The sequence below is a fragment of the Polistes canadensis genome, unplaced genomic scaffold, assembly GCF_001313835.1.
Source record: "Polistes canadensis isolate GaletaPanama2010 unplaced genomic scaffold, ASM131383v1 scaffold_56, whole genome shotgun sequence".
NCBI lineage: Eukaryota > Metazoa > Arthropoda > Insecta > Hymenoptera > Vespidae > Polistes > Polistes canadensis.
In genome coordinates this window covers 384,866-397,337 of record NW_014569603.1, presented here as the reverse complement: position 1 = coordinate 397,337, position 12,472 = coordinate 384,866, and the positions used below count along the sequence as shown (strand labels likewise).

Genomic DNA, 12,472 nt, shown 5'->3' with positions numbered 1-12,472 from the left:
GGGTCACGAAGTAGAGAGACTTTAACTCGTATTTCCAAATTTCCAATACGGCAACCCATCGAAGGGTGACTTTTTCTCGCGAATGGTGGAAACCAGAAAATAGAGATATGGAGAGAAAGAGAGAAGGAAGTATGATGGGGGAAGAGGGAAGAGGAGTATGTTCCAAAGGGGTTATTTCGTGACTGCCTCTTGCTCTTCCTCGTATTATCATATTTATAAGTCGGTGGGCTCGTGGGAATAAGAAAAAAACTTGTGGAATGGGTAAAGAAGAGGGTGTAGGGGTTATAAGAGTAAAGGGGGTACTTGGAAGCTTTGGAATACGTTCAAAATGGCACGTCGAGTAGTCGAGAAGTTCACCGAAGAATTCGATGTATTAATAAGCCAGACGAAAGCTTATACCCTTCAGATTTGTGTACAAATGGACGAGGTGGGTAGGTTTAAAGGAATAATACCCTATCATCGTCCTTGAAATAGGATAACAAAAAAAGAGACCACAGGAAAAAAGCATTTAAATAATCTTTCACGGTCCCTTGAATGGTAACTCCGCGGATTTCCATAAATTCTGTCATGTAAATAAGAAGAAAAAAAAAATAAAAAGAAAGAGAAAGAAAAAAAGAAATAAGGAAAAGACGAGATAGCTTGCAAACAACCGTTTATTAAACATACCCCATAAAGATAACGTAAGCTGAAGCAAGCAAAGATAGGTATTTATGCAAATCCATGATACGACTAGTACAACCACACCACAAAGAGTAAAAAGAAAGGAAAAAAGATAGAGAGAGAAAGAGAAAGAGAGAGAGAGAGAGAGTTTTTTTTCGAGCAATTCGCCATCTCAAAAAATTTACCATACCAGAATGGAAATAAGCGTATGGTTTAAAACTCGCTCGAATGCCTGAATATAAAGGGTTGGAGGTAGAAAAAAAGACACAAGAAAAAAAATTAGAATAGAGGAAGAAGAAGTAGAGAAGAAGAAGAAGAAGAAGAAGAAGAAGAAGAAGAAGAAGAAGAAGAAGAAGAAGAAGAAGAAGAAAATGTAATGGTTTTGTGTAAGAGAACGAGAGCCCCCTCCTAAAGTAATATCCATAAGGTTTCAAATATAAATTTGATTTATCCGTTCGAGTGACTTAAAAGATTGAGAAAAAAAGAGAAGAAGAAGAAAGTGGAGAAGAAAGAGAGAATTAAGCGAGGTTAATTTTTGTTAACAAGGGAAAACGGTGGACGCGATAAATGTGTATATTTTACTTTCTTTTTTTTTAATAATAAACTATATTCACTCGTTAGTATAATACAAGGGGGATGATATTGTATTCAGAATATACTTATTTTTCATATTGATCAAATAAATCGCTTGGTTAAATAATATTCAATGAAACGTAACGAATTGTTGGTTAAATTTCGAAAATAATTCTACGCCAATAAATCTCATGATGTATAACATATTGTACATATGATTATAATAATAAAATAAATTAATTAATAATATTAAACGGAGAAGAGATTCTATGAATGTTTATTGTTCGTTTCTCTCTCTCTCTCTCTCTCCCCCTCTCTCTTGTTTCAAAATTAAATGTAATTTTAATTAAAAAGGAAAAGGTGAAGAAGAAAAAGAGAAAAAAAAAACTATTCTATAAAAGATCGAATTACTCGACGTTTGACGCTCGGCTGATCTATGAAAGGGTAACATCTACTTTGCTATACTCGATGCTCATTTAATTCACACGGCGCGGTTTCACCGCAATGCAGTGTACCACTTACGGTTCGCTCAACGTTCGCGTTCTCTTTCTCTAACACTATCTCTCTTCTTCTTCTTCTTCTTCTCCTTCTTCTTCTTCTTCTTCTTCTTCTTCTTCTTCTCCTCCTCCTTTTTCTTCTCTTAGAACTCGCTGTTATTCGATGGGATCCTCGAATTTACTGATTTTCACTCCTAGCACGAAATCCAACGTCTGGCCCGTAACGAGAGGGGCTCTTGGGCTCTTTCGAGTAGAAGAGACCATTGGACTGTCCGTCGCCAAAGAGGTCGCTTCTAAAGAAAGAGGGACAGAAAGAGAGAGAGAGAGAGAGAGAGAAAGAGAGAGAAAAAAAGGAAGGTTGGAGAGGACCAACCCTAACTTCTTAACCGAATTGTTAACTCGTCGGTGGTGGACGGGAGCAAACTTGTCCGTTAACTTTTTGGCGTTGGAAAGGAAGAGAATGCAATGTAGAATAAGAAAGAAAGGGAAAGATAGATAAAGAAAGAAAGAAAGAAAGAAAAATTCACCGAGTCTTGACTGATTTGGTAAACATCCTTCGGTCGTCCATTTCTTTAAATTTCAACTCCAACTAGAGAATCTTCAAAATCAATTCTATGATAAAAAAGACATTGGGATTTAAATTAATCTTGATTCGAACTTTAAACTCATTTATCAATGTTAATTCAATAAATTCATTCGATCCGAATATCAAAAGAAGACAAAACAAAAAAAAGAAAACATTCGTTTATCTATTCGCAATAATTTGCCATATTTATCCCATCGAAGTTCCTAATTTTGTATTTCGAATCGACTTTTGAGTATCGATCTCGTGGATCCAATGGAAATACCCAATAAGAAAGAAAGCTCGCTTCGAATGATTCGAAGAATATGATATCCCGTTCTCCTCCTCCTCCTTCTCCAAAAAAAAAAAGAAAAGAAATCATCCCCTTCTCATCTCATCGACTTACGTCATTTCATTTTCGTTTTCCACCCTTCGAAGTCCGACGTTCGAACCATCGAAAGGAAGGAAGGAAGGAAGGAAGGAAGGAAGGAAGAAAAGACGAGATAAGGTCAAAAGCTTCAAGAGGAAGAATAAGAATAAGAAGAGAAAGAGGGAATGAGAGGAGGAAAGGGGTGGGGCACTTTCCCCTTCGTCGGTTGAGAGAATTCGAAATTATTTAGATTTTATAATACAATAGCGAACTTTATGAGCACGGTACACCGGCTTTCCGGACAAACGGTGGAGAGGGGGCTTGGAAGAAGGGGGTGGATGTTAGAGAGTGGGGAGTAGAGAAAAAGAGAAAGGGATGGCTGCATTTCCATAAGAATTTAATAACACCACAACACAGCACGCAATTAATATACTTTTTTGCCTTGTTAGCTAAGGTCTACACTAAAAGGCGGTGACCGTCAAAGGAAGCTGAGTGTTCCGACCTTCTTCACCCTGAAATCCCCTGCGTGTCCTCTTCTCTCTTCAACCCAGGCTCCTCGTCTTTCCTTTTCTTTGTTTTTTATTTTTTTCTATCTCACCCTCTTTCTCAGAAAACGTAATAAGAATTATAACCTCGTCCGATGTAATATCTCAACGAAAGAGATACCTTTGGAACGTAAAATTGTAAAACGCGACGATGTTGAATCGCGTCTCGTTTCTACTTTCATCCCTCTTATTGCTCCCCTAAACTCCCCTCTTATCACCACCGCCGCCCACTCACCCGACATCCCCGTTTTTCTTTCTTTTAATTCCCAACGATCTTCTTAAATCCTTGGGGAGCAGAGGAGAAAAAAAAAGAATTTTCGTACAAACAAGAACGAGGTATCTACTACTGACCGTAATTAATATATATATTTTCGTAGTGTGTGTGGATGTTAAAAATGAAATCGGATTGTCAATAATCGATCGATCATTTCCAATTCAACTAATTGGACGAACAGTAGAAAAAAATATACAAAAAATATATCATGCTGAGGTGTTTTTTACTTTTCATTTTCCTCTCCCTCTCTTTCTCTCTTTCTCTCTCTATCTTGGAACGAAGTTTCACTTGGAAATCGAATAAACGACCAATAAATTGGCAGGATATCTTCTAATTCCCACTTGGCCGGTAGAAATCCTTTTATGGATCTTTTACCAAGTCCCAAGTCTGTTAACACGCCTTTGAAACAGAAGACCTGATCTTTCCCTCCTTCCTTCCCTCCTTCCTTCTCTCCTTCCTTCCTTCCTTCCTTCTTGCCACTTGCCAAGTATCTTCGCAGTCAAATATTTAATGCCACGTGTAAGAGAATATTTCTCTCTTGTAGGAGAAAGAAAGAATCTTTTTCTTGTTTTATTTTTTCTTTTCTTTTTTTTTTTATTAAAGAAAAATCAAGATTGTCACCCTGTTTCTTTGGGGGAGAAAAAAAAGAAGTAAGAAAAAAATAGGGAGAAAGTGCAAAAGCGTGGTAGACAAGCAAGTAAAAATAAACGAGTGAGAGAAGAAGAGAGAGAGAGAGAGAGGGAGAGAGAGAGATAGATAGATAGATAAAGAAAAGGAAAAATGAAAAAGGGTGAGATAGTCGAGAGTGAGAAGGTGGAGGATGAGAAAAGCTTCGAGTATTTCGCCAACTTGGTAAGCCAAGTCGAGATCGTTCGCTCAAGGATTTCTTCTTAGAAAACACGCTACTATTTCTTTCTCTTTCTTTCTCTACATTTTTCTACTCTTCTTTTTTAACAGTCTATTCCGAACCGAATCTTTCACAGAAGGATTAAAAGATATCGATGAGTTCGAGCATCGTGACAAGAAACTTTCATACCAGATTCGAATACAAAAATGATCTTCTAAACAATTCTTTTATCTTCCTTTAAGAATTATTTTTATCTTTTGTATTTTCTTTACAAAAAAAAAAAAAAAAAAAAAGACAGAAGGAAAATAATACAAAAAATAATATAACTTTTTATTACGAATAAATATCTTGATATATTTTTAATTACGGTTCGGGTATCTCCAATATATAATAATCTTTAATATTTCCGCGCGCGAGATTAAAAATAATTATATAATAAATTTTTTGTATATTAGAATAAAAAATATCTCAAATATACACAGATACTTAAAATATTATCTATTATTTATCTATAAAATGAATAATTCTCTGAGTTAAACTTTTTTATATCTACTAATCGGAGATAAAATCCTTCAGAGAGAAAAAAGAAAGAAAGAAAAGAACAAAACAACGTTCCCGTGTCTTGTGTAAAAAGTTAAATATTTCGTTAAAACGAGAATCAGTCGATAAAATACCTATCGAATTAAAAGGAAAAGAATCATAGAGTACAAATTGCATAACTGTGTACGTATGTGTATCTAAAAAAAAAGTAGTGGAGTTAAGAGGATAAATATCAGAATATAAATCCAACGTTTTTTTGATCTTTCTCTTTATCTCTGTCTGTTTTTCTTTTTCTTTTTCTTTTCGAAGGTATTATATGTCTCTCTATCCTTCTTCCTCTCTCTCTTTCTTTCTCATAGATGATGGGTACCAAAGGGAATTGACAGTTTGCAGAATCTAAACATATACTTGGATACTTCATAAGGCAGGAGATTAAGAGGATATTTTACTTCTCTTCTCTTCTCTTCTATTCCCTCTCTCTCATTCTCTGTTTCCTGTTCTCTTCTCTTCTCTATATACATCTATCTCTCTCTTATGTTCTCTTCGGTAGACAGGTATTGTACAAAGCTGGATATTCTACCCAAGGGAGATAGGAGAAAGATCGAAATAACAAAAGTGAGAGAGAGAGAGAGAGAGAGAGAGAGAAAGAGAGAGGGAGAGAGAAGCCATGATCAAAGATAATTTCCGATCAAAGATTAAGGATTACTCCCATGAGCCACGTGTGGCCCGTCTAGGAATCAAAGTCCGACGAAATATAAAATGCATGAATCGAGAATCCCTTGAGTATATATGCTTTCATCTCTCTTTCCCTTTACCTCCCTTCTTTTCTTTACCTTCCCTCTTCTTCTTTATACGACACGTATACCACGTGTACGTGTCAATGAATGTATTAGTTGCGCACGTGCTAACCATCATTCAAGATATTTCCAATACCAAAATTACATGACATACGATTTACCATTACTTATTAAACTATATTTAACATTAAATTCTATCATTTTTTTTCTTAGTTTTCCAAACTACAAGCTCATACAGAAAAGAATACAGCTTCATTGTAACAACATAAGAATTTGTTGATACGTCTTATTTAACATAACAATACAATTACAGTGAGAATTCATATCAGTTTATAAGAAAATTCTTACCTAATTTTTAGAATAAAATATCGCAAATAAAACTTAATTAAGCTTTGTCAACTTTCGTTCAGGTATTATTTCAAACTATTGTCGTAACGGCAAATTCCTAAACATTACCTACACAGTTGTAAACCCAAAAATAGAAAATATATACTTTTCTTACTTCATAAATCCAATAAAGCAGAGGTTCATCATGTTCTGGAATTAAAATATTTAGTATTTATAAAGCGAATGAAGGATCGAGGAAAAAGAAACCTAAAAATAGTCAAGGAACGAAGTAATTGTGCTTCAACTTTCAGTCAAATAAATCAAATTTTAATAACGTTAATTTAAAAATTAAATACCGATCATTTGGACCTATCGTTATAAAATCAAATGAAATGTTTTTTTCTTTCTTGAATGATATCGATTATTGCTTCGGTTTCTTTGATTTTTTTTTTCGTTTATCATCTATTTAGTATTTTAATTAACATACAGAAATCAATTTTGTTCCTATAGTAACGAATACAATGTATAATACATTAAATTCTCTCTCTTTATTTTTGTATCTCTCTTTCTCTCTCTTTTCTTTTTTATCTTTTTTATGCTAATTCAAGCACTATATATTTTCGAAGAGCATGGTTACTACAGTATATAGATGTAAATGTATATGTATAGGTAAATGTATTTTCTGCTCCCCGGCGTCTAGTTCGTTGTTTCATGCGTATACACGTTTACCATACCCGCGAGCAATATACACGTGAACATTTACACTCATCTCGTAACCACATTGATGTGCATTTGCCGAACCGAGCGGAACCGACGACGTTCTTGGCTAAATTATAAAACGGAAATTTTCATTTTGTAATCAAATATTGATTTGTTTCATAAACTTTTTAAAGAAAAATCCCTAGTAAATTTGTATTTATCTGCGGTTTCATAGTTCATATAAATCTTAAGGAAAATGAATTTTTCTTATCAAATTTCAATACAAACAATTTGTTTCATTAAATAATTATTAATTCTGCTTCTTTGGAATTTATTAAAAAAATGAAAAAGAAAAACAAACTACAATTATTTTAAAAGAAAATATATGTCGTTTCCTACCTCGAGTGAAAAAAGAAATGACATTAGAAATGTTCCATCCAGTGTAAAAATTAGAAGTATTGTCCTACGAGCAATCGTCACGAGTATCAGACAGCATATTTCACAACCCTCTTTGTGCAATGTTCGAACGAATTTCACGTGACTAAATCGACACTGTATGCAATTGGTAACATTGAAGCTTGTAAGACCACCCCTTCTTCGATGCAATTACGAGAAAGGATGGAACAAGAAGAGAGAAAGGAAAAAAAAGGAAATAACAAAAAAAACCTTTCATAAAAACTCTTACTTGCATGTAGCTTCCCTCGACGAGAAAAAAAAGAAAGAAAAAAGAAAATAATCCTTTTAATAATAACAAAAAAAACATAATAGGGGAGAACAAACTTATCTTTTTCCTTTTCTCTCTTTGGCAAAAAAGTAAAAGTAAGTCTAACGAACCCTCATTCTCTCTCTCTTCAAACGAAAAAAAAAAGCAAGAAAATAAAGCAAAATGAAAGAAAGAAAAAGAAAGACAGGAACTTTAACACGTGACGCCACAAAAATTCGTTCTGGTGATTACGAGGAAGGAAAATTTGTTTCTTTTTTTATAACCACTTTCAAGTACCACCCACCGCGTACAAAATTATCCACGGTTTAGCCCCTTTAACGATACTTTGGTGAGGGTAGAAAAGCCACTATCTTTTTTTTCTCTCTCTCTCTCTCTCTCTCTCTCTCTCTCTCTTTCTCTCTCTCATTCTCTGGAATAACAGCGTATGGAAATCTTTCGTATTTTCGACACGTACTGCGTGGAAACCTCGCGAGAGTAACATTAGATATTAGATTTAGCACGCTTACAACTGTCGTTCTACCTAATTAGGGGTGCCTCCGGTCTTTCGAGTCCCCCACTCGAAACAGATGGCCACCCTTAGGCTATGAGATAATTCCATTGAAAGAGAGACAGAGAGAGAGAGAGAGAGTAGAATGGTCGTCGAATCGAAGGAGGGTAAAAGGAACATTCGTTGGATAGTCAAGGGAGGAGGAGGAGGTAGAGGGTTCGAAGTGGAACGACTGTGAGGGTACCAATATACCACCACCACTACCACGACAATAACGACGAAGAGGAGAAGGAAGAACGAGAATGAAGAAGAGAAGGGAAGAGAAGAGAGAGGAGGGAAGGGAAAGAGGAGGAGGAGGAGGAGGAGGAGGAGGAGGGCAAATTCTGGGATCAAAATGCGCGCAGAGGGCCAATTCGCGAGGCGACTGTTGTTATCGGGCTCCTTTAATAATTCATCGAAATTAGATAACCTCGTGGCGCCGTTATCGAGATTACTGACTCACACACACATACATATATATTTATATATATATATGTAGAGAGAGGGAGAGGTTCCCTCGCGTATATACATAATACATATGTATAGAAATTGTATACGTGTAAGCTGGTAAAGGCAATCGTCGGTGAGCGACTAAAGCTGTTTTATTCCCCGTTCAAACTGGGATCTGATATAAAGACAATGAGAGGGGTGTCTTCTACATTCTATCTTTCTATCTTTCTATCTTTCCATCTTTTTCTTTATCTTCCTTTATATCTTTCTCTCTGTTTCTATCTTTCTTTCTTTTGGTATCCATCTATCTGTCTATCTATACCTTATCCAGCAAAGGTCCCTAAGAGATTGCACTCGGGGGCAGTAACATGCGAATTGAATGACCACCGTATAAAATTCACATCCACGAACGGCGACCGCCAACCGGAATGATAATAGCCTCTCCATCCCGATTTCAAGACCGGCAATCTGTGCGACGGAAACTCGTAAAAACGATTGGATTTGGAAATCACGAGCGAAGAGAAAAACAGAGAGAGAGAGAGAGAGAGAGAGAGAGAGAGAGAGAAAGAAAAGAGGGAAAATGAGGTCGCTTAATGCGCACACATTGTTTTCTATTCCTTTTCTTTTTACCATCTTGTAGAATACGCACGCGAAAAATACATCGAAAGTATGTTTTATAGATCAATATGACATGACGAGCATCCAAATTTTTCTACGAATTTGTTTGTATAAAAAAGAAAAAAGAAGAAGAACAATTTAATTAGGAAGTGTTTATTGCAGTGGAAGAAGAAAAATGGGGTGGAGCGGGTTGGGGGGGGGGTTGTGGAAGAAAGGGTAACGTAAGAAAAATTAGAACGAATCGTTAGATGTTTTAACAAGACTCCGATAGCAGCATCGTATTTGCATGCGCTTTTCCTTCAACCGCGAAAGAAAAAAAAATATTTATCGCCCCCGAGGTTTCGTGGTAACGCCTCGCTTATGAATTATGCATGGAGAAACATGGAGCTTGTTGCGAGACCGCTCATCTCTCTTAACGTTCCAACGCTACTTTACTAAGATCGTCAATATAAAATCGTTTTGAGAATAAGTCGTTAAGGATATATCTCCAGGTTATTGATCTAAACGTATTTATGACGTGTCTTATGATCTTTTATTTTTTCGATATACCTCCTACTACGTAGGAATCTAAATGTGTTATTTGTTCAATATATAACTCAAAATATATTATACAAAATTCTAAGAATAAGATCCGATGTACTAAAGTATTTGACGAATAAATAAATTGCTTTAATAATGAACTCGATTAATTTTTAATTTAGAAATATTATTAGGATTATTGTTACGAGTGATCGAGGGGATTAAAAAAATGGAAATGTAAGGGAACACAACATGAGTTTTCCCAGGAGAATGCAATTTTGCCAATATTAAATAGGAGTGATCAGATGTACTGATAAATCGGCCACGCGAATAATTCAATCTTTCAACCGTGCTAATTATCCGATGAAATACTCCAAATAATGTATTATGCATTAATGGGTAAACGCCCACAAACACACGCACACGCACGCATACATATGTAACATATAATTCTACATATACGTATATAATATACAATTATAAATCATATGCACATGTACACACAGAGAAAGAAAGAAAGAGAGAGAGAGAGAGAGAGAGAGAGAGAGGAATTCATAGAAAATGATTAACGAGAAACACAGTAATTCCCAACGAACACCTCGCGGAACAGGCTTGTCACTCTTCCGATTTAACGTGACCGAAATTAAATCCGAGATTACGTGCTGATCGTATGGAGCGCGCTTAAATCGTCCTACAAACGGTCACGCTTGTCGCACGCGATCTACGCCCCTGCGTGCGTGCGTGCTTGGGGGATGAAGGGGGTTCGCAGCACGCTCGAGGGTGAAAAGTGAAGAGGGGTTGTGAACAAGCACGAGGAAAATAGAAGGGGTGGAGGAAAAGCGTAGTTGAGAGAAAGGAAGAAGGGATGGGAAGGCTATGAGTACATTGTAAGCCTATCGTGATAAACTTCGCGATATACGTAAACGTTGATTGACCGTTATCACCAGGTCAGGTGATTCCCCCGGACCTGTTTGTTCACGATGTGCGAAAATGATCACGATAATACGATATTTCATTATTTCCTCGAACAATTCTACGATTTAATGTTAGAAATATCAACTGTTTTAAATGTTTCTATCGACTAGTGGAATTTCCTAAGGGAAATCGTTACTTTTCGATCGGTTAACAAACATACGAAGCCACCGAAATAATATATATAACCAGTAGTATATAATAGTATAATATAATAATAATATAATATATAACAGTATAATAATAATACATAGAACGAAATTGGTTGTATTAATCTTAAAGGTTGATTAATGAAGCGAGATTAATATTAAGCAATTTTTTTCTTAATCAAATTAACAAAACAAACGAATTATTTATCGTTCAAATCGATCGCGAATAATATGATGCTTTGAAAATACGATAAACAAATAAAAGAAATTTCTTCATCGATCTGATTATTCAACGTGGTAAGATAATTCATATTACGATAGTCCGATCGATATTCCACATTTGGCATACGGTAATTAATCGAGATCCGGTTGAATTAACAAAGTAATTTCGAATGTTAACACTCTCTAAATAGCTATTAGCATACGCGCGTGCCGATTGAAGGTAAAAGATAAAAGTAAAAGAACGAATAGTATTGAAAATTGTGAGGATATAAAAATGGGTGGAACGGTCAGATATGATTTGTAAACAGGAAAAACAATACCTATTCTCTCGGTGATAATTTTTTGTTTCTTCTCATCTTACCCATTTTTCTATTTTTTTTTCTTTTTATTAAATATGTATTTGTGTTAGAATTCGCATATAAATCGGCGAGATTTTTACCATCGAAGAAGTGTTTGTTCTACGAGCATATACAAACAAGAGACCAAATGTTCGAATGGAAAAAGACACTTGGACATAAAAGTAAATAAAGGAAAAAAATTTACCGGTAGTAAAGGCAGCATAGGTTGACTTTCCATCCTGCATGAGAACGCAAACGAATAAGACAAACAGTATGGCCATCCTTGGTAGAATATAAATCGGCAAACTACTTTTCTTCTTTATACGACGAACCGATGAAAACGATTCATTAGAAGTAATAGAAGAAGAATTAGAAGACGATGCTAATGTTGTTGATGATGATGATGATGATAATGATGATGATGATGAAGAAATGTTGAAATCATTGTTGTCATCACCCGCGTACGCGTCATCACTCTTTAGAACCGAAGATTTCGGAGGTGTGCATTCACACGCCAGCCGTTCACCATCGAAGTCTCTCAGTTCAGCAGGCATCGCGAACTCTCTTTTATCATCGATCCGATCTAAGGTGAAAGCTCTCTTCTTCTTTTCACTTCTCTCGATCCTCGACCTTTCGCGTCTCCTCTCATGAAACTTCGTGCATAATCGTTTACTCATGGAAGTACGATCCCCGTAATAATAATAATAACTAGCTTCCATTTTTCTAATACTCTCAATACTACGATAATTTATCCTCGTAAGATTTATCGTATTTTTCTTTTCTTCTTCTTCTTCTTCTTCTTCTTCTTCTTCTTCTTCTTCTTATTATTATTATTATTATTATTATTATTCTCTTTTATCGTCACACGAATAAAAAAGGAAAAAAATAAAAAGATTCGTCTCACCGCGAACGACTTCTCTTTTATATTTTAGCCAATCTCAATTTCGTCAATTTTCACACAATTTTGTAAAAGATCACGTCCGTCCCAGTCATCCTAACGAGAACGGATTAGGATTGACAAATCACCTAAATGTCAAACGTAAAAATTCGAAGATTGATCGATCGATCGATCAATACAAAAATCTCGACAGAATGAAACCGTTCGAAAAATTAACAACGCAGTTTTTTTATCGTTAAAATATTATGCAAATTTTATTTAGGAGCAATTAACTAACGGAATAAATTTTTGTTGTTGTTTTTTTTTTTATGAAGAGAGATATCTGAAGAAAATTGATAAAATGTTGATTTAATTTAAAACGCGAC

At 35.4% G+C, this 12,472-nt stretch overlaps 1 protein-coding gene across 2 annotated transcripts in view; it reads right to left on the bottom strand.

Moving 5' to 3' along the window:
- The window catches only part of LOC106785773 (neurotrimin-like), a 228,259-nt gene extending 216,220 nt beyond the window's left edge, over window positions 1–12,039 (bottom strand). For both annotated transcript variants that reach the window (XM_014746492.1, XM_014746493.1), the window contains exon 1: window positions 11,415–12,039. In XM_014746492.1, coding sequence (XP_014601978.1) covers window positions 11,415–11,928 — 514 coding nt within the window. In that variant the 5' untranslated portion in view covers window positions 11,929–12,039. The remainder of the gene's footprint in view (window positions 1–11,414) is intronic.
- Between the last annotated feature and the right edge of the window lie 433 nt (window positions 12,040–12,472).